Source organism: Crotalus tigris, unplaced genomic scaffold, assembly GCF_016545835.1.
Source record: "Crotalus tigris isolate CLP2741 ecotype Arizona unplaced genomic scaffold, ASM1654583v1 scf7180000018371.15429387391:27106975, whole genome shotgun sequence".
NCBI lineage: Eukaryota > Metazoa > Chordata > Lepidosauria > Squamata > Viperidae > Crotalus > Crotalus tigris.
The window spans coordinates 13087224-13107633 of NW_024096970.1; the positions used below are offsets into that span (position 1 = coordinate 13087224).

Consider the following 20410-nt stretch of genomic DNA (forward strand, 5'->3'; position numbering starts at 1 on the left):
TTTGATGATGGTTTGGTTAAATAATTTATACATTATCTTTGAGACTATTGGAGAAGGCTAATTGTCCTTTTCTTCAAAAAATAGAAAAGGAGAATTTAACAAATTATGAACAAGTCAATATAACATTAATATATGGGAACATTTGGGGAAGTAGTTCATTAAATTAATATATATCAGCATGAGGTCTTGACTATTTCAGTTACAGTAGCAATGAGTGCAACGTTCAAGGACCAAATTAGGGACAGATTGTCATGGAGAAAATCTATGTGGTCTCTAAGAGTCCATGACTTGATGGCACATAATTAATTGTGATCACTTTATTGGGGAGCTTAGTAGATTGTGGGAATGCATATGTAAACCATGATATCCAAAAAGCATTTGACATGAATTCTAATTAGCAAATTAGAAAGTACAGGTCACATATAGCTGATATAAAGATTACAATCATCCAATTAGAGTAAAGTACTATGTAGATGCCACACAGCTCAGCTCTAGATCCTGTATACATCAACATTTTTATTAATTTGGGTGAAGAAACAAGGATGATTCTCAAATCTGTCACCAGTACAAATTTTAGGAGAATACTTACTACCTTAGAAGACATAAACAAAATATGAAAAGATCTTAGTAATTCAGAAAAACAGACTGGGGAAAACAACAACAAATTGAATATAGTCAAACGTGAACATTGTTAATAAGGAAATAGCCAAATTGATAGGTATGATACTTGAAATAATAATTATGAAACAGGGTCTATTTGTTACACAGAAAGAAAGTCCTGATGAAGTACTGTGAAGAAATTGAGTTTTTGTGATATTGAATGCCAGTCTCTGAATAATGTACTGTGCAAATAGTCAATAAATAGGACTTACAGTGCAACATAGAATAAAGCAAAGAACAAGATAATTGTAACCCTTCTGGAAATCACATCATAGTAAAGCAACCATTTTTCCTGCCATTCATCCTGCCTTATGATCACTGTATGAAATCTAAAAAAGTAAAAATCTAAAAAAAGCACAGTAGTTGATTATAAACTGAATGTGAGACAGTATGATTATGACTATTTAATGCTGTTTAATGCAGCAGTTAATGCAGTAGTTACAGCTACAGTATATCAACAGAACTATAATAATAGTTGCACTTTGTTCTGCATTGGTCAGGCCGTCTTGAATATTGTGTGAAACCCACACTTTTAAAAGGATGCAGACAAACTGGAATGAGTAATTGGAAAATGTTAGAAGAGGGATATATCATAACATTCTTCAAATATCTAAAATAAGAGCTGTAAAGTTGGAAAGGTATTTTGGATCCAGCATTGGCAGCTTTAGCAAGCGAAGGGGGTACTGTCTTACTGAATCTAAAGTACTTTTCTTGCTAAAGTTCTGCAGACTACAAAACTCTGAAGGAGTTACATAAAAGAAAGTCAGATTGCAAAACATGGAATGAAGAATTTAAATTACCATAAGTCAGATTCCAATTAATTTTTTAATCCTATCAAATAGAGCAAAGTGACAAAGGTGTTGAGTTGCTTCTTACCTGAAGTGTTCAAGTACAGATTGCAGAGTTACCTGTCTTGGGATGCTTTAATTTCCTTTTCTGCACTGAGCAAGTTGGCAAATTCTGTTCAAATGCCTAACTTTCCAACATTGTGCTTGTGATATCAAAGGGAATGTAGGTTCATGTATTATTATTTCTCCTGAGAAGCACTGATGGTGTACCAGCTGTATTGTCAACTAAATATTTGCTTCACTTCGTTTTTCCTGGTTTTACTCAATTTATATCTTCTGATTCTGAAGGTATTGTTAGGTTAAGAGGTTGTTTTACTACCTCTACAGATTTAATAGGGTGCATAGTATGGCTTTGAATGTAGCTCAGCACATATGGATTGAGCCAGTTAGGAAGAACATTTAGTAGAACAAGACATTTACTCTTTTTTTTTTGGAATAGACAGTAATTTTTAAGGTATAGATGTGTTTTTCGTAATGGTTTATTGAAGATATAAATGATACAGTGGTAAGATCTTTTAACTGGTGCTGTTAAAACTTGTAATTAAAAAAAGAGAAAATTAAAGGAAAAGTATGTTTCTAATCTCACCAGAAAACCATATTATAAAGAAAATAAGTACTATTCAAACTGCAGTTTGATTCTACAGTATTTTAATGCAGGAGAAGCAGAGATTTTGTTTTCTTGCATGTTGTTGTCTCATTGTATCACTATCACTGCTCTCCAGTATCACACTTCCCCTAAATCCATCACCCACAATTGTGTATATCTGTCCAGTTAGCTGGGTATCCAAAACAACTTTAAGGATCTCATTGTCCCTACTTTCAAAAACTTGCAATCCAGAAGTCAAAAGAAGTTTATGATATGACTTGCAGTTAGCACTAACATACCAGGTGTGGGGGTGTCAAGTAAGGGTCTATGATGGGTCTTGTGATGGGGCTCTCACACCTGACCCTTCACAAGATCCATCGAAGAACCTCACTTGACACACCCAAACCTGAAGTCCTTATAAACAGAAGAAACACTGCTGAAGATGTTATCTAACCTGGTAACAAAATGTTCAGAAACCAACCCACAATCTTGGAGAATGCACCTTCACCCAGTAATTTCTTGCAGCCATCTAACATTCCAAAGGAAAGCCATATTAGGTACTATAAACGTGCCATGTGTCAAACATCAACTTAATTTTTTTTCTTTTTAATCTGAATTTTTTGTTGATGATTATGGAGGAAAAACTTCTCCCCTTAAATAAACAATTGGGCTACCAGGTCTAGGTTGCAACAATGCAAATAACTACTTGATGGCAACCAAACAATACAGAAATTTCTACCGTTCTGCTTCCACCTAATAATTCTGCAGATGTAAGAGCCCCAACAGGCATCTAGCAATTTGTTAACCCTTGTTTAGTATATGCCTTATATAGTGTCTGTTTGAAATTACAACAGTGCTAAAAAAAAGTAACTTTGTGACCAGTCCTCTCATTAACTTCCTTTGCAGATCTATAAAGCAAAGGAAAGCTGAGGTAAGATTTAAGCAGAGTCATGGTTTCACTTAGCAACTACCTTGCTTAATGTCTAAGTTGCAAGTCCCAGTTGTGGTCACTAAACAAGGATTATTGGTGTATGAGTTAGCAGGGGTGTCAAACTGCCGGCCCACGGGCCGGATGCATCATCCAGAAGCCATGCCCACCCCATTGCCGGCAATGGCAAAACCATCCTGATACGTTGCATGACGTCATATGACATCGCGAGTTTGACATGTCTGAGTTAGAGTATTCAGAAAATCTAACTATTCCTGCAGCAGTGCATCTTATTTGTAGGCTTTTAATTGACAAGTACCAAACATCCAATGTATTACACCTGTTCATTTCCTAAGACAAAATTGCAGGCAATTTTCTGCAGAGCACATTTAACTATATCTATAGTTAATTTCATCATGATAATACAAGTTTGGGGATCCAGTTTGGCCTAGTGGTTAATGTATCTGATGAGAAACTGGAGAGTTCTAGTCGTATCTCAGGCACGAAGCTAGCTGGGAGACCTTGGGCTAGTCAGTCCTAGGAAAGAGGCAATAGCAAACCACTTCAGAAATCTTGGCAAGATAACTGCATGGACTACTCCAGGCACTCGCCAGAAGTGAACACTGTTTTGAAGACACACACACACACAAAAATTGGAGCAAATTATTAATTCCATAGATGGGCTTTGCATAACACATTAAGCTAAAATGTGGCTGACCAATCTGCCATTCAGTTGTTTAACAATCATAGTATAACAGAGAAGTATAAACCTTTCTAATAGCCTAATATACAGTACACAGTGCATTCAGAAAGTATTCAGACCCCCTTTTGTCAATTGTATTATGCTGCATCCTGATTCTACACTTGTTGAAATTCATTATTTTCTCATTAATCTACACTCTGTATCCCATAATGATAAAGTGAAAACAGAATTTTAGAAATGTCTATAAATTTATTACAGAAAACACTGAAATATCATATTGGCATAAGTATTCAGACCCTTTGCAACAACACTTGAAATTTAACTCAGGTACCTCCCATTACTCTTGATGATTGCTGACATGTTTCTACATCTTGGAGTCCATCTGTGGTAAATTAAATTAATTTGACATGATTTGGAAAGGCACATACCTCTCTATAGAACAGGCATGTCAAACTGCTGACCCGTGGGCGGGATGAATCATGCCAAAACTGCACCCACCCCATTGCCGGCAATGGGGAAAAAGTTGCAATATGTTGCGCGATGTCACATGACATCATGAGTTTGACATGCCTGCTATAGAAGGTCTCACAGCTGACAATGCATACTGTAGCAGAGCAAAAGTCACGAGGTCAAAGGAACTGCCTGCAGAGCTCAGGATTATTGCAAGACACGATCTGGGGAAGGCTATAATGAAATTTCTGCTGCACTGAAGGCCTCCATAATTCTCAAATGGAAGAAGTTTGATACAACCTGGACTCTTCCAAGAGCTGGTCACCTGGTCCAACTAAGCAATTGGAGGAGAAAGACCTTAGTAAGAGAGGTGACCAGAATCTGATGGTCACTCTGACTGTGCTCCAGAGATCTTGTGTGGAGATGGGACAGCGTTTCAGAAGGATAACCATCACTGCAGCCCTCCACCTATCTGGCTTCATGGCAGAGTGGGTAGACAGAAACCTCTCAGTGCAAAATACATGAAAGCCAGCTTGGAGTTTGCAACAAAGCACCTGAAGGATTCTCAAACTGTGAGGAATGAGATTCTCTGCTCTGATGAAACAGAAATTGAACTGTTTAGCCTCAGTTCTAAATGTTATGTCTGGAGGAAACCAGGCACCACTCGCACAGTGGTGGCAGCATCAAGCTGTGGGGGTGTTTTTCTCCATCAGAGATTGGGAGACTGGTCACGGTTGAAGGAAAGCTGAATGGAGCAAAGTACAGGGATATTCTCAATGAAAACCTGTTCCACAGCGCTCAGGACCTCAGACTGGACTGAAGGTTCACTTTCCACACAGCTAAGACAACACAGGAGTGACTTAGGGACAACTCTGTGAATGTCCTAGAGTGGCCAGCCACAGCCCTGACTTGAACGCTATTGGTCACCATCCAACCTCACTGAGTTTGAGAGGATTTGCAAGGAAGAATGGCAGAAAATCCCCCAATCCAGGTGTGCAAAGCTTGTTGCGTCATACCCAAAAAGACTTAAGGCTGTAATTGCTGCCAAAGGTGCTTCAACAAAATACTGAGTGAAAGGTCTGAATAGTTATGCCAATGTGATATTTCAATTTCTTCTTTTTAATAAATTTACAGACATTTCTAAAATTCTGTTTTCACTTCGTTGTTATGGGGTACTAAGTGTAGATTAATGAGAAAAAAAATGAATTTCAGCAACTGTAGAATTGGGCTGCAGTATAACAAAATTGACAAAAGTGAAGGGGATCTGAATACTTTCTGAATGCACTGTATATACTTTTAGCCTTTTAAGATCCAGCAAGGAGAGAAAAGGTCAAATCAGATTTAAAATTCAGACCAGATACTTCAGCTTCAAAGTGAAGCAAATGTCAGGAGTCAATGGTGGGAAATTATTTCAAATAGAACAGACCAGTGAAATAACAACTAAGTGCATTTTATAATATTGCCAGTTCTACAAGATAGATCGACTAGAAAACCAATGCCATATAGATCAGTACTACTTTTACTGTAAAGCTTTATACCAGAATCTTACAAGACTGAATACGGTTCCTCCTCCCAGGTTTATGTGAGCTAGGGAGAGACTTGTCTGAGACTTTTCTCAAGGCCGTTTTATCCAACCATTCCATTGCTTTGGTAGGCATTTTTTCCAGTCCTTCAAGGCCATTGCTTCTCTTTTCTAGAAGTGTGTATGTTGCCTTGTCTTAAATGTAAAAACAAATCCCCCCCAAAAAAAGATGGAACTTCAATTTAGTAAAATAACATCATTTTTGGAGAATCATATTAACACATATTCATCTGATTTCACTGGCCTCGCAAGAAGTCTGTGATGGATCATTTCTATTTAAGGACGAAGTAGCAATAAATACGTTTTGTGGGAAACCATGGAAAGCACTACATTTTGTTTATTTTAAACAGAAAGCTTACTCATCTTCTATAAAAAAGGCACCACTGGGAAGCAGTTTATCATAGATTCATAAACACATGTCCTTAATTGGTGGATTAACGTTCTAACTAGAGCCACCTAAAACCATGACTAAGTCCCATATGTGATGCTTTTGAGCAAAATTGCCATTGATACAATTGGCTGTTTGTAGCAATAGTGGCTCACGCAAACATCGTTTTGGTAGGCTTGTTTCAGTTCTGGAACTGAGTGGAAAAATCCTCCCCTGCGTTGCGAAGTAAATAAATCTTACAATTTGAAAAAGTCCCCTCACCGCGACAGACAATAACATTGTCTCTCTGGGCAGATTTGGAACATAAGGACTGGGAGGCTCTGTAAATCCTATGACCCACCATCCCATCCTACTCTTTTTTTTTAGCTCTAATATGCCCTTAAAACATGCTGCTTGGCAAGAATCAGGGAAGCCATGCTCTTTAGCTCCGTTTCCTTGGCACGCTACTTTACCATCTTTTTCTACTCTCTTTTGCACCCCTTTCCCAATAGCACCTATTAAAACAGCAACCAGCTGAGTCGCTTGCCAAAGCGCCTGAGCTCCTTCCGCGGTAGAGGGCGCCGGAGCGGGCTGGGTTATCGGGCGGAGGAAAGGCGGAGTTCCGGAAAGAAGGGGAAAGGAAAGAGGCGGGCGGGAGCCGAGAGGCCCAGGCCGCTGGTGAGTGGAGCGGCTGCCAGCCGACGGAAGGCAGGAGAACGGGCTGCCGGGGAGGGGAGAGCCAGTAGTGGAGGGAGAGCCTGCTTTGGGTAGCCAAGAGCCGGTGCACGAATAGGGTTTAGTCTCCAGGGCTAAGGCCTGCCTTTCACTAGAGTTCGTGGCTGAATGGCCACCCTGCACCCACCTACTCGTCATGTACGTTTTGCCCTCGCTGTATATGCAGACCCAGCCTGCGCGATTAGTTCCGAGTTTTAGCATCGGGCTCCCCTGTCTGGAAGCAAACGGCCGACCACAAGATGGCAGCAGCAAGGCTCTCTTTGCTGCCGCCTATTGGTCGTCTCTATATAACTACACCTGTATTGGGTTGCTGCATGAATACAGAGCATTTTCCTAGTGGTGCAGCGTGCGTACAAAGAGAACTATGGAGGCCCATGTTGATGTTAGCCCTTTCCGCCTGGGCAGCAGGGTGGCATCAAAAGAATGTGAGCAGAAGAGAGGACCTTTGCAATTTCCTCCTTCAGAAGCATAAAACCTAGAAGGGTTCTTCTTGCTTCCCCATCCGTTACCCTCATAACACAGAATTAAGCACACCTGGTCAGGTACTTAGGTTTGTCAAAATCAAAAGCAACAGTGCTGTTGCAAGGACCATCTGTATGAATCTTTGAAATGTTAACGGTGATTAATACAGTATATGGGTGTTGAAAGAAAAATCTCCATCAGGGTCCAGTCCAAGCAGAACTTTATTGTTTATTGAAGAGGAGAGTCAGACAGAAAGATGACTCTGGGAAAAACTGACCACATGTAGCACAGAGTGGTGGGCTTTTATACTTCCTTTGGGCTTTGTACTTGGAGTTCTTCCTGTTTCAGGCTTTGTATTTCCTGTGTCATGTACTTTGACCTGAGTCTGAGTGTGCCTTCCTGGTATTCTGATAGTGAGTTAATCCTTTTATGTCCCAAAGGTCATATCCTGCTTACCTGGGGCTGATGAATGTTGGATTTTTTGGTGTGAGGGATTGTTGATTCTAGGGATCTTTATTTTTCTAATCTCAGCTTCCTGGCTCCAATCTTTCTGACAAGATTATCACATCTGCATTTCTGCAGACCTGGTTTCTGTTTGGGGCAGAGAGACTTGGGGGGGGGGTTGGTTTCTACTTTTAAGATCCTTTGGGGAAATGTAATATTTTGCCTTTTAATATTCCCAAAAATATTTCTTTCTGGGGGGGCTGACTTCCCACATGGGCAATGCTTATGAAGATTGCTGTTTTATAAGAAAGGTTATATTTCACAATTATGTTCAGTTCAGAAGTACTGAGCTGTGTTTGCTGGCAGAACAACTTTTCCCAATAAAGTAGACCCTTTGAATTCTCAAATTTGGAACTATGTAAGTAGATGCAAGGGGAAGTCTAGGAGAGCAAGGGGTTCCCAACTGGGGGTGTGAGACGATATTCCAGGGGCTGTGAAAACTTGGGTTTTAGAAGTTTCAAAATTCATTTTGAACTTTTATAAGGGGTGCGAGAATATATCAGAAGTATTCTAGGGGTGCAGGGTATAGAAAAGGTTGGAAACCGCTGTCCTAGAGGATGTCTGCTCACGTAATCGTGTGGCCTGTTTCTTTTCATACTCTTTTAGGAAGGGCAACCTTTGTGTGCTGTCTGTTACGTGGCAAGACTCTTGCTAATGGCCTTTACTTTAACTTACGATGAATTTATTTTTCATGCAGCAGAACTGTAGGGATGTTGGATGTACAATAAATTTATGTCACTTTGATTGAATTACTTAAAATGGCCATGTGTGCAGTCTTAACTTCTTGAAGTTGTAATTGAAAATTACAATCCTTTTTGCGAGATTGAATCTCTTTCTTGATTGGAGATGTGGTTCAAGATGTGACCTTTTAGCTTCTGCTGTACTCTTAATTCTCATTTCCCTAGCCAGCATTTTCAAACATTAGGGATGCTGGAAAATTTAGTCCATAACATATGAGAAACAGTTTCCATTTCTGAAATACTGTAGTTCCTCGATGTCTTTGTGGGGGGCCTCTTTGTGACTTTTATGTCATTGTGATTGCCTCCATATTCTAGCGAGATATTGATAATCTTTTCTAAAATTTTAATTTTGCCATCCTTAGGAGCTTTTGATTATCAAAGCAGCCAAAAGGATATTGGCTACAGAATCATGTGCAGGTGTTTATGGCACTAGATTTATCAGTCCATATTATCTTCTTTCATATGTGTATAATTACTTTTTCCTTAACTGTGCTTTTGTTTACAAATTTTTTAGATCTTCAAAAGCTTATATTATGTGTAACACACTTTGTTGTAAAAAAAATCCATTAAAATTGGTAATATTTTTCCTGTCATTAAAACTGTTCAACACCAGAGCAATGATGAATCAAACAAGAAATATTCATTTGAAAGAAATAGCTGCAGGCATCCTTTTGGATATGTGATTTTAATGCATAAAGGATTTTTCATTAAATATATTTAACAAAAATGCAGCTGGTTATTTATAAAACGAAAACATTTTCTTGATGAGTGCACAATTTGGAAAAAAAAATAAAGAGCTGCAGTTGAAACGTAATTCCATTTTGAAACCTTCCAACTACAATTGAAGCAACCTTCATTCTGTTTTTTTTTTCTTGCAAATTAAAGATACGGTACATTCAACATGAGAGAATTTGGGAAGGGTCTACTTTACTATAATAGGAGGAATGATAGCAGGAAAGTAAGATCATAAGCACAGTTATGGTTTCACTTAGCAACTGCCCTCCCTGATGCCAAGTTGCTTTTCCCAGTTGATGATCATTAAATGAGGATTACCTGTATTGGCAACAAATATATAAAATGGGGGGGAAGAATCTCTATTGCTTTTAATTCTGAAATCTTTTCCTCTTATGTTTTTCTCTCACGGCAAAATATTTGAATTTTATACCTAAGTCGTTTACCTTTTGCCAATTCCTTTCAGCTGACAAAAGGCTCTTTATTTCGTGCTTTATATCCAGAAATGAATGATGATGGTGATGATGTTCCTCAGCTTTCATCTGAAGCTTTAGCTGCTCTGCAGGAATTCTATGTTGAGCAACAGCAGAGAGAAGCTAAGACTACTGATAAAACTCACAGTTACTCAGTCGGTTCTATTGAAGAGAACTGGGTAAGCATTTTTGCTAAAATGTGGCTAATGGGGACGCCTGTGTAGAAAGGCCCACAAGTTTTCATTTCCAGTTTCCATGAATGGAAATAGCAGTAACTAAGTTTCCACTGAGCTTAGAGCACTTAGATTAATGATCTTTGCAAAATAAATAGTATCTGCACCTTGGCGGCCATTACTTATGTCTTGGTGTATCATGTTAGTCCGGCTTTGTTTACCATTCTACAGCCTCTACATCCCTGGCTGCTGTGAACTGGGGACAGATACAGGTGGTCCTTGATTTACAACCTCAGTTGAGCCCAAAATTTCTGTTGCTAAGTGACAGTTGTTACGTTTTATGACCTTTCTTAAATAAATCACTGCAGTTGTTAAGTTGGTAACATACTTTGTTAAGTGAATCTGGCTTCCCCATTGACTTTGCTTGCCAGAAAGTCACAAAAGGTGATCACAATCCCGGGACATTGCAACTGTCATAAATATGAGTCAGTTGCCAAGCATCTGAATTTAGATTATGTGACCGTGGGGATGCTACAATGGTTGTAAATGTGAAAAACGGTCATAAATCACTTCAGTGCTGTTATAAATTTAAACGGTCACTAAACAAACGGTTGTAAGTTGAGGATTACCTATAATTCTCATTGAAATACATGTATAATTCCCAAACAGACCTATTATTGAATTCTTAGATCATGCAATCAATTTGTGAATGGTTACATAATTCAGTGTTATGCCTACTCACGATTAGTTTTTCATTGAAACTAAACTGATTCCTAGATTTCTGTGTTTTTTTTGTCTTGACATCATTTAACTTGAATCTGCCAGTATTTCAATACCAAGGATCCTAATTCTTGTTTTGATATATATATATATTATTTTTTCTTAATATAAAATAAAATTTAAAAAGACAATGGAAAAAAGGGGAAAGGGAGGGAAAAAGAAAATAAGGTGTAAGAAAGAAGAAAGAAACAAAAGCAGTGACTTCCAGCTTCTTTTGGTGCAGTAAGATGCATGACAGAGTTATAGTGTCAACTTTTTACTTATAGAAATGGCTAGTATTCATTATTTTATATAACAACAATCTACAAAATGATCAAAACCCCAAATCAAACTTTATTTTTTTGTTTCTTTAGAGCAGAGAAACCAGAAACAGTTTCCAAGTGGAAACAAACCTATTTACATTCTTTTCCCTAATTTGTATAATTAACTTTACCATCTCTGCCAATTCCATCATCTTTTTGATCCATTCTTCCATGGATGGATACTAATTCTTTTAAGTTGGTATTTCAACCAAACCAAACCTCTGGGTTGTAGCAAATAACCTTCTACGGATAAATTACCGAAAAGTTATGCTATTAACATTTGCCCTTTTTTCCCTTTCAGCAACTGAGCCAGTTTTGGTATGATCCTGAGACAGCATTTTGTTTAGCTAATGAGGCCATAAGAGCAGCTGGGAAAGTTGGCAGGTAAATTCTGTTGGCTTTTTATAAACCAAGCATTGTGACTATCTTGTAAAAATGCTGGCTTATTCATCTATCAGCCCTTTCCTTTCAGAGCATTAAACTACAAATAATTCTTGATCTGCAACTATTTGTTTAATGACCATTTGAAGTTAACAATAGCACTGAAAAACTGGTTCTTCCACTTAACAATCATCGCAGCATCCCTATAGCCCAGTGATGCCGAACCTTTTAGAGACCAAGTACCCCAAAACCACCCCGCCCTGCCTGCACCCCGTGCCCCGCCTGCCCACAGGGCCACCCGCCTCCAAGGCCCACCGCAACAGATTGCCCAGGTGGCTCAGCAATGCCATGGTGGCCACACCCGCACCTTGCAGCATCATCTGCGCATGACGGAGCGCGAGGGCGGAGTCTTGTCTCCGCTACCCAGCTGCCATGTCCTTGGCTGCACTGCTCTGTGTGGGCTGTGCCCGGGGGCGACTCTCCTCCGGGGGAGGGCTGCTGGTGAGGAGGGGGCCGTCGGGGGAAGCAGGGTTGGGGCGAAGGCACATGTGCCCACAGAGAGGGCTTTGAGTGCCGCCTCTGGCATGCATGCCATAGGTTTGCCACCACTGCTATAGCCACATGATCAAAATTTGAGTGCTTGGCAAGTGGCATATATTTATGATGGATGCAGCATTCTGGGGTCATGTGATCATTATTTGTGACCTTCCCAGCTGGCTTGTGACAAGCAGAGTCAATGCGGAATGCCTAATTTGCTTAATGACTGCATGATTCACTTAACAGCTGCAGTGATTCGCTTAACAACTCTAGCAAAAAAGGTCAGAAAATCAGGTTCAACTCACTTTACAATTCTTTTGCAAGCTCTCAAGCATTTACAAACAGTTCTAGATCTTCACAATAACTTACTTTTCCCTTTTAAGGGTGAGGGCTTAAGATTGTTCTTTTAACAAGCTTATGATCTGTAGAAGAATTTGAATCCAGAGTTTTATCCAGGGTTATTGGGGCACGAAGAATGTCAAAAAAAAAATAAAGAAAATGGCCACAACTATGCCATCAAAGCCCTGCTCATTTTTTATGTGTAAAAACAATGGTGAGGCTTCCATCTTGTGATTGGGGCTCCCATCTTCAATTTCTATCTTCTCCCCCACCCCAGAATTCCTACTTTTATTTCAGAAACAGCATTTTTTTTTGATGCACAGAACTCTGAGGTTAGTTCTTTAAAAAGCATTTAATATTTAGACATGAATTAACCACAAGTACATGAGAGAGGTGTACTTATAATAATAGTAGAAATAGAAGCAGCTTATTTCAGGAAACCACGCCCTGTTTGATCCTGCCCCATGTATAGAATAGATGGACAGAGACTGTCTATTCAGCAGTCCAGAAGGTGCTGTTATTTTTTGAGTGGTAGGTTATTTGTAAATTTGACTTTGGTTGCAATACTGTGCATAATCACCCAAGAACAAGTTTGCACTGTTCAGTGAATGCTTATTATTGATTTATAAATAATTTGTTCTGTTATTTCAAATTAGCACTTTCCTGTCTGTGGTGAGGGAAAAAAAATTTGCAGGTGTGTTATTGAACAAGAATGATGTTTGTGGTCTCAAGTAAGTAGTTACATGTTTATATTCAGGAAAAGGTGTGAATTAAACATTTTGATTTAATGTATTAAATAGCCACTTCTTTCCTTGCTTCATTATCCTTGCAGGATAGCTTGTGTCAGTGCCCCGAGTGTTTATCAAAAACTGAAAGAGCAGGACAGCCAGGATTTTTCAACCTGCATTTTGGAGTATGACCAAAGATTTTCTGTGTATGGAACTGAATATATTTTCTATGATTACAACAGTCCTTTGAAACTTCCAACCCACCTTGGAGCACATAGTTTTGATATTGTCTTAGCAGATCCACCCTACCTATCTGAAGAATGTCTCAAAAAAATAGCCGAAACCATTAAATACTTAACTAAAGGAAAGATTCTGCTCTGTACAGGTACATCACTTCTTTTCCCAAATTCATTTGCTTCAATACCTTTTGGGAAGAAAACAGCAGCCATTTATGAAAATCATTATTATTATAGAGTTGCATACATTGTAAATACGTTTCTATAGATTTAAAGAATGTTCTGATAAAACTTTGGGTAGTCCTCACTTAGTGACTGCCTTATTTAGTGACCATTTGCAATTATGACTGTGATGAAAAAGTAACTTTATGACTAGTCCTCACATTTACAACCTTTGCAGGTCTGTAAAACAAAGGGAAGATGAAGGAAGATTATAACCACAGTTGCAGTTTCACTTAACAAGTGCTTCTCTTAATGACCCACAAGAACTATCTATAATTAAATATTTCTCCTGTTGTTGGTATGCCAAAGGTGACCAGCAGACAGCAACAGCATTGGAGGTTGAGGGAAGTAAAAAGGGGAGAAAATATAGAGAAATACCATTGTCAAAAATATCAAAGCGCAGTGACTTTGAGTATAAAACTAACTGAAAACAGGTAATAAAGGTTTAGAGAACCAGCATTAACTCATTCAGATAATATAGTTACTTATGAAGATGGATTCGAGAAATAGGTGCTTTATTTCACCTAAGATATGTATAGATAGTCTGCGACTTAACAACAGTTCATTTAGTGACCATTCAAAGTTACAACGGCACTAAAAAAGTGACATGACCATTTTTCACACTTACAACCATTACAGCATCCCTATGGTCATGCAATCAAAATTCAGATGCTTGGCAATTGACTCATGACAGTTGCAGTGTCCCAGGGTCATGTGATCACCTTTTGTGACCTTCTGACAAGAAAAGTCAATTGGAATGACAGATTCACTTAACAACCATGATACTAACTGAACAGCTGAAATGATTCACTTAACAAATATGGCAAGAAAGTTCTTAAAATGGGGCAAAACTCACTTGACATGTTTCACTTAGCAACGGAAATGTTTGGCTCAGTTGTGGCCGTAAGTCGAGGACTACCTGTATATTTTTGCCATTGTATGACCAGAAATGGGGGATGTGCTAGGGTTAATCTATGAACACAGTATATTTGATTTATTGTTTAAAAGAATGCTGTACGAAGTGTTACTTGATTCAAAACATATGGCAGAACAAATATTCCTTTTGTGTAGGTTTTCATGGCTGGTTTCTGTTGAACAGCTATTGTGTTTTGGCTTGTATTTTTTTCAGAATGTTCCCATTTGGGAACTAATCAGCTCTTCCCCACAGTGAATGATTTGTAAGACAATAGAAGGTGAAAAAATGGATATCCTGGGGATTTAGTTTGAGAAGGAGAATTTGCATTTTTGATAGCGTTCTCATAACAACAGAGCTGTCTGAACAGATAGGTAGTTCTCAATTTGTGACTGGTTGCTTAACAACCATTCTATGTTATGACAGACTCTGAAAAAGCTAATTGCGACCTGGATTTGAAGTTACGTTGAGCCCACCCTCACAATCATCCGACCACATTTTGTGCACTTGGCAACTGGCCTGCATTTACTGCCATTTGAAGAGTCGTGCAGTCACGTGACAAGGATTTATGATGTTTTTATTAGAAACACATTTACTTCTGGTTTCTGGCAAAAATCGTGCCCTAGCAAACAATGGGTTCGCTTTACAACCACCATGTTTGCTTTACAACAGCCATGTTTGCTTAAAGGCTACCACAAAAGAGGTTATACAATGGGGCACAGTCATGGGTCACTGACTTAATCTTGACTTACAACCATACTTGCAGGCTCTGTTAAAGTCATAACGACTACTGTAGTAGCTTACCTGTAGATAGCAGGAAAGAAATTTTGTTTTTATACTCAATTTAGGAGCTTTCTGGGAGTATCTGATTGGACCATAATTGCAAATACATAAAACCTGTTCTTATCTAGTAGGACTATTCTAAAGTTTGTTTTGTTTTGTTTTCAGGCTTAATCATGGAAGAATATGCTGTTAAATACCTTGGTGTGAAGATGTGCAAGTTTGTTCCAAAACATGCTCGAAATTTAGCTAATGAATTTCGATGCTATGTGAATTATGATTCTGGATTGGATTTGGATTCTGGCTCTTGATAACCCAATAAACATTAATAGGATTTTTCAAACTAAAGTGATTTTTCCTTTTCTGATGAAGTAAACACCTGCCATTTCTTTTTTTTAAATGATGTATCAATCAACATTTTTTATTTCAGGTTACATTTCAGCTGATATGAATCCCTTTGTGATGCATTGGTCTACTCTACAACAATACTGTTGGTCACATGGAGATCACTATAGAGGGGGTCAAACTATTCTCTAAAGCACCTGAAGGCAGGACAAGAAGCAATGGATGGAAACTAATCAAGGAGAGAAGCAACCTAGAACTAAGAAGATATTTTCTGACAGAACAATTAATCGGTGGAACAACCTGCCTCCACAAGTTGTGAATGCTCCAACACTGGAGGTTTTTAAGAAGAGACTGAACAATCATTTGTCTGAAATGGTATAGGTTCTCTTGCTTGAGCAGGAAGTTGGACTAGAAGACCTCCAAAATCTCTTCCAATTGTGTTATTCTGTTATAGTTTTTCCATAGGTACTAATAAATTACCATAGGAGCTACTCGAAACTACAACACAAATCAGCATAAAATCACAGGCAAGAGACAAGGCTTGTGATAGCAAGTTAAGCAAAAGAAATATAAAATAACTGGTAATACAAAAATAACTGCTTGACTAAAATAAGGTGCTCTCTAACTGCTTGACTAAAATAAGGTGCTCTCTAGTTTGTCAAGCTTAGAAATGAGATCCAGCAATTCCCATAAAGCCTATCCTGCCATTGAAAGAGGCTTGGCGGTGAACTAAAAGATATTTTGCACTTGTTCCAGCTAATAGCTTGGCTATTGTAATGCTGTAAGCTGAAATAAGCTTTTATAGACATACACATGGAAGTCTTTAGCGGCTTTCTAATAGCTGTGCAGAACTTAGGTGATTTTCAATATTAAGCAAAAATCAAGAATGTGCAGGCATAACCTCAGACTCACAGGAGGGAAGTTCGAAAGTAGTGTTTGAAAGTATTACTTCACAGAAGTAGTACAGATAGTCATCGGTTTACAACAGTTCCTTTAACGACCGTTCGAAGTTACAACAGTGCTGAAAAAAGTGACATGACCTTTTTTCACATTTACGACCACTGCAGCATCCCCATGGTCATGTGATCAAAATTCAAGCGCTTGGCAACTGACACATTTATGACGGTTGCAGTGTCCCACAGTCATGTGATCACCTTTTGCGTCCTCCTGACAAGCAAAGTCAGTGGGCAAGCCAGATTCATTTAACAACCGTGTTACTAACTACAGCTGCAGTGATTCACTTAACAATTGTGGTGAGAAAGGTCATGGGGCAAATTCAATTAACAAGTGTCCCACTTATTTTGGGCTCAATTGTTGAGGATTCCCTATAGTGGAGGCTTGAAACCAACTTGCAATGGAGATAGTGGATCAATCATCAAGCAACTGAGTTTAAACATCCTTGGGATAAACACATGTCTATCATTTGACAAAAATTAAAAATAACATCTAATAATTAATTAAAAAAAAAGTCAAAGGGCAGACTCAATGGACTGCTAGGTCTTTTTCTGTATTCAGTTTTCTATGTTTCTATGATTATTCCAAATGAGAATTTAAACTATGGACAATAGCCACAGAAGAAATTGTATAGTGTTGAGAGCAATAAAGAATAAAAAACTTGCAATTACAATAATTGCTTCAATTACCAGGGAAAGGAACTTCAACCAGACTGATTTAAGGCAAGTTTCCCCTCCCTTTCTGTTAACAGAATGCTACTGTGGGGTTATTGTAAAACAGTTATTACTAAACAGATGTCTTCAAAGGATGAGTGCAATGTGAAGCGACTGAGAGTACATCAAGAATCTCAGTTCCATAACCTGTGGCTTGCACTGGAATAATTTATTTTTAGGTTACCGATGTCCGGATGTATATATTATCACCAGCAACTGTTCAGGGAATTACTATAGATAGAAACATCATAATCTCTTTCATTATTTCCTCTGTGCCTCCTTTGTGCTCCTACCCTGTTTCCAAGGTTATAAGGCAATCTCATTTTCCGTCTTGCTTCTTAGAGCTTTGATATCAAACTAGATCTAAGATTTGATTTTTGACATCCTTGGTGTCCCCTGTGTTTGTGTTTTACAGTAGAGAAGGTAGAACTAAATGCTAAAGCTATTTGACCTGGATTTTCAAATATTTGAGTACTTTCTGTAACTAGAGTGAATCTTGATTTTTCAGTGTTTTACAAATGAGGACCATCCCATCACTAACATTTCTTAAATTGTACGTTTTAATATTTAAAAATGTTTTAATATTTATTTTAATATAAAATAAATTTTGAAATGGAAGAGCAAAAAGGAACACTGGATACATCTGCCTTAGTCCAAAACACTGTCTCATTACATGGATTGCATTCATTATCCTTGTAATAACAGCAGAAAAAATGACAAAGAAGATCAAGAATTGGTCAGCACCAGTTGAAGATTAACTGCATGGTTTTGGCTGAGTGGTCTACAACCTCCTCATTGCCAAGCAGTTTAACAACATACTACCTGATAATGAAAGATCCAACAAAAGGGGCAGCACCAGGCAACTACAGGCCAATTGCCTGCTTACCAACCAGTCTCTTCAAATTATCTCCCAAACTAAGCTAGTATCTGTATTGAAAAACAGGAACATTTGCAATTGAAGACAATCAAATGGTCTTTGCTTTATAGGAAAAAAATGATAAGATTTCATCCAGGCAAACGTATGATTTTAATTTATTTCATGCCAGAAAATTGCTTTTCTATTCACTGATATTCAAGATGGGTTCTAAAAATGTATTTCAGTACTATTACATAAAGAAAAACATGAAATCCCAGCTCTTCCTTGCTCTGGTGGAAAGAGCTTATTTCCAACTAGACGCTGTTGGGCTACATTAGCTACCACACCGGTTACGATTTGATAACTGACGGAGTAGTTGAGGTAGTCCAACAAAATCTAGTTGGAATAAGCTCTTTCCACCAGAGCAGGAAGAGCTGGGAGTTCAGGTTTTTCTTTATGTAATACTACTGAAATACATTTTTAGAACCCATCTTGAATATCAGTGAATAGAAAAGCAATTTTCTGGCATGAAATAAATTAAAATCATACGTTTGCCTGGATGAAATCATATGTCATTTTTTTCCTAAAAAGCAAAGACCATTTCAGTGTCTTCAGTTGCAAATGTTCCTGTTTTTCACTACCGATAATATATGAACCATATGCTTGGATTGGGAGATAATTTAAAGAGAATGTTTGGTGGGAAGAGACACATATCAATGATGGACACAGAGAGACCAAATTCATCAACTGGTAAAATTTTCTAGAAACAGAGGACACCTTAAATGATTAATCTATGTTCTAGAAGTTTAAAGATTTCCAGAGATGCAAGAGATATTTAAAAAGTTCTTAAATTGTTCTTTAGATTTTGATCACTCCATCTTGTTTCCTAGATGGAACTGATACATTAGGAATTCACCATGGTTCTCTTTTATTTCCATATTGTAGGCACAGGAAGAAAGGACTTTATTTTGCTTTGATTCTGTTTGGCAGTGGCTCCCTACGATATCAGGCAAAGGGTTTTTACATTGTCCAGAATTTGATCTTCCTGTCTTTTGGAGCAGGACAGAATAAACCCACTTAATCTCTGAATGAAGACAGCTATCCTTTCTCTTCAGTTTTCTCTCTGTTGCAATAGTTTTTTTCCATTATTCTTTCTCAGATTAATTTCCAGGCTTTTCTTTTTCCAGCCATCTCAGTACATGATTCATAATCGCCTTGGAGTTGCGCAGTACTGTACCTAAATCTAATAAGATAATTATCCATTTTGTCAATATCAATTGAAGAAAAACACATTGCTTGAAATCTGCTTCTATTCTTTGGTCTCTTGTCACCCTATGCTGGCAGCCTTCAAACAAGCTGATAAAGGAGCATGCATGTATATATGTGTAGTATACACACACAAACACACATATATATAGAGAGGGAGGGAAGGAGAGAATGAGAATGATGGAAATGGGAATCCAGTCCCTCTTTGGAAGTGAGGCCCAAATCCCAAATACAGATTTAATCACCAATTTGTCACACTCTGCTCTTCTTCCCCATCTTGGTCACCCTCCTACTTTGTAGCTGTCACAAACAGATGGCTCAAATGTACTATGCTTTCAAATTGTCCATTTTAGTAATAAACCCCCACTTCTATTCGCTTTGGAAAAAGCGCCAAGGATAATTACTGAATAATTTGAAAAAGAAATCAGTTTGAGAAATGCTTACTTAGTATGGCATTTGCAGTTGTGGAAAAAAGGAACTTGAAATGATTAAACTCCTGTAAACAGGGCTAAACAGTTTTTCCTTCATCTTGGTGTTTCAGGGGGTATTGGCAGATGCCTTGTGCATACACAATTCAGAGAACCTTTGCTATTCAAGATTTTGGCTCATGTTTTCCTTGAATTTGGCCATTTCTCTCTTTTGAGGAAGGAATGCCAAAACACATTTGTCTGCCTTTCGCTTTTTTTATAGTCTATGATTTCATTTTATTGATGTTCATTTATGTATTCCCAAAGCTGCTACAAAAAGTTAAAATAGCTTAGAGAGGCAATTGACATATTTCCAGGCTTCCAAAAGGGCTCATAAACCAGACAATGCTTTGCTTTTCACAATGGTATGCAAAGCAACTTCTGTCACAGTCAGCTTTCTCCAAATTGGGGCTCTTCAGGACTTGGCCAGCTACTGCAGTGTAGCTGAAGATTGCCTGATTGAGGCCATCTCTTGTAGTGTGGATGTCGATATTTGCTCTGACGGATGGATCACTGTATTCCCAGAGCTAAGGCTCGCATATGCCAGATTAGGATGTAAATCCAAACTTAAAGTAAAACCCAAATCTGAATGTTTTTAAACAATGGTTATTTATTCTATGAACATTGATTGATAAGTACTTAATATTT

General features: G+C 38.2%; 1 protein-coding gene across 2 annotated transcripts; it reads left to right on the top strand.

Annotated features, from left to right (window-relative positions):
- Window positions 1–6718: 6718 nt before the first annotated feature.
- On the top strand, window positions 6719–15509 carry EEF1AKMT1 (EEF1A lysine methyltransferase 1). Of its 2 annotated transcripts, none has more exons than XM_039351473.1 (5): window positions 6719–6802; window positions 9801–9949; window positions 11327–11409; window positions 13115–13395; window positions 15330–15509. In XM_039351473.1, the coding sequence occupies exons 2-5, from the start codon at window positions 9803–9805 to the stop codon at window positions 15470–15472; spliced, it is 654 nt and encodes a 217-aa protein (XP_039207407.1). In that variant the 5' UTR covers window positions 6719–6802; window positions 9801–9802; the 3' UTR covers window positions 15473–15509. The 2 variants fall into 2 exon arrangements, with proteins under 2 accessions (XP_039207407.1, XP_039207408.1); XM_039351474.1 differs by having other exon boundaries at window positions 6722–6802; window positions 9764–9949.
- The last annotated feature ends 4901 nt before the right edge of the window (window positions 15510–20410 follow it).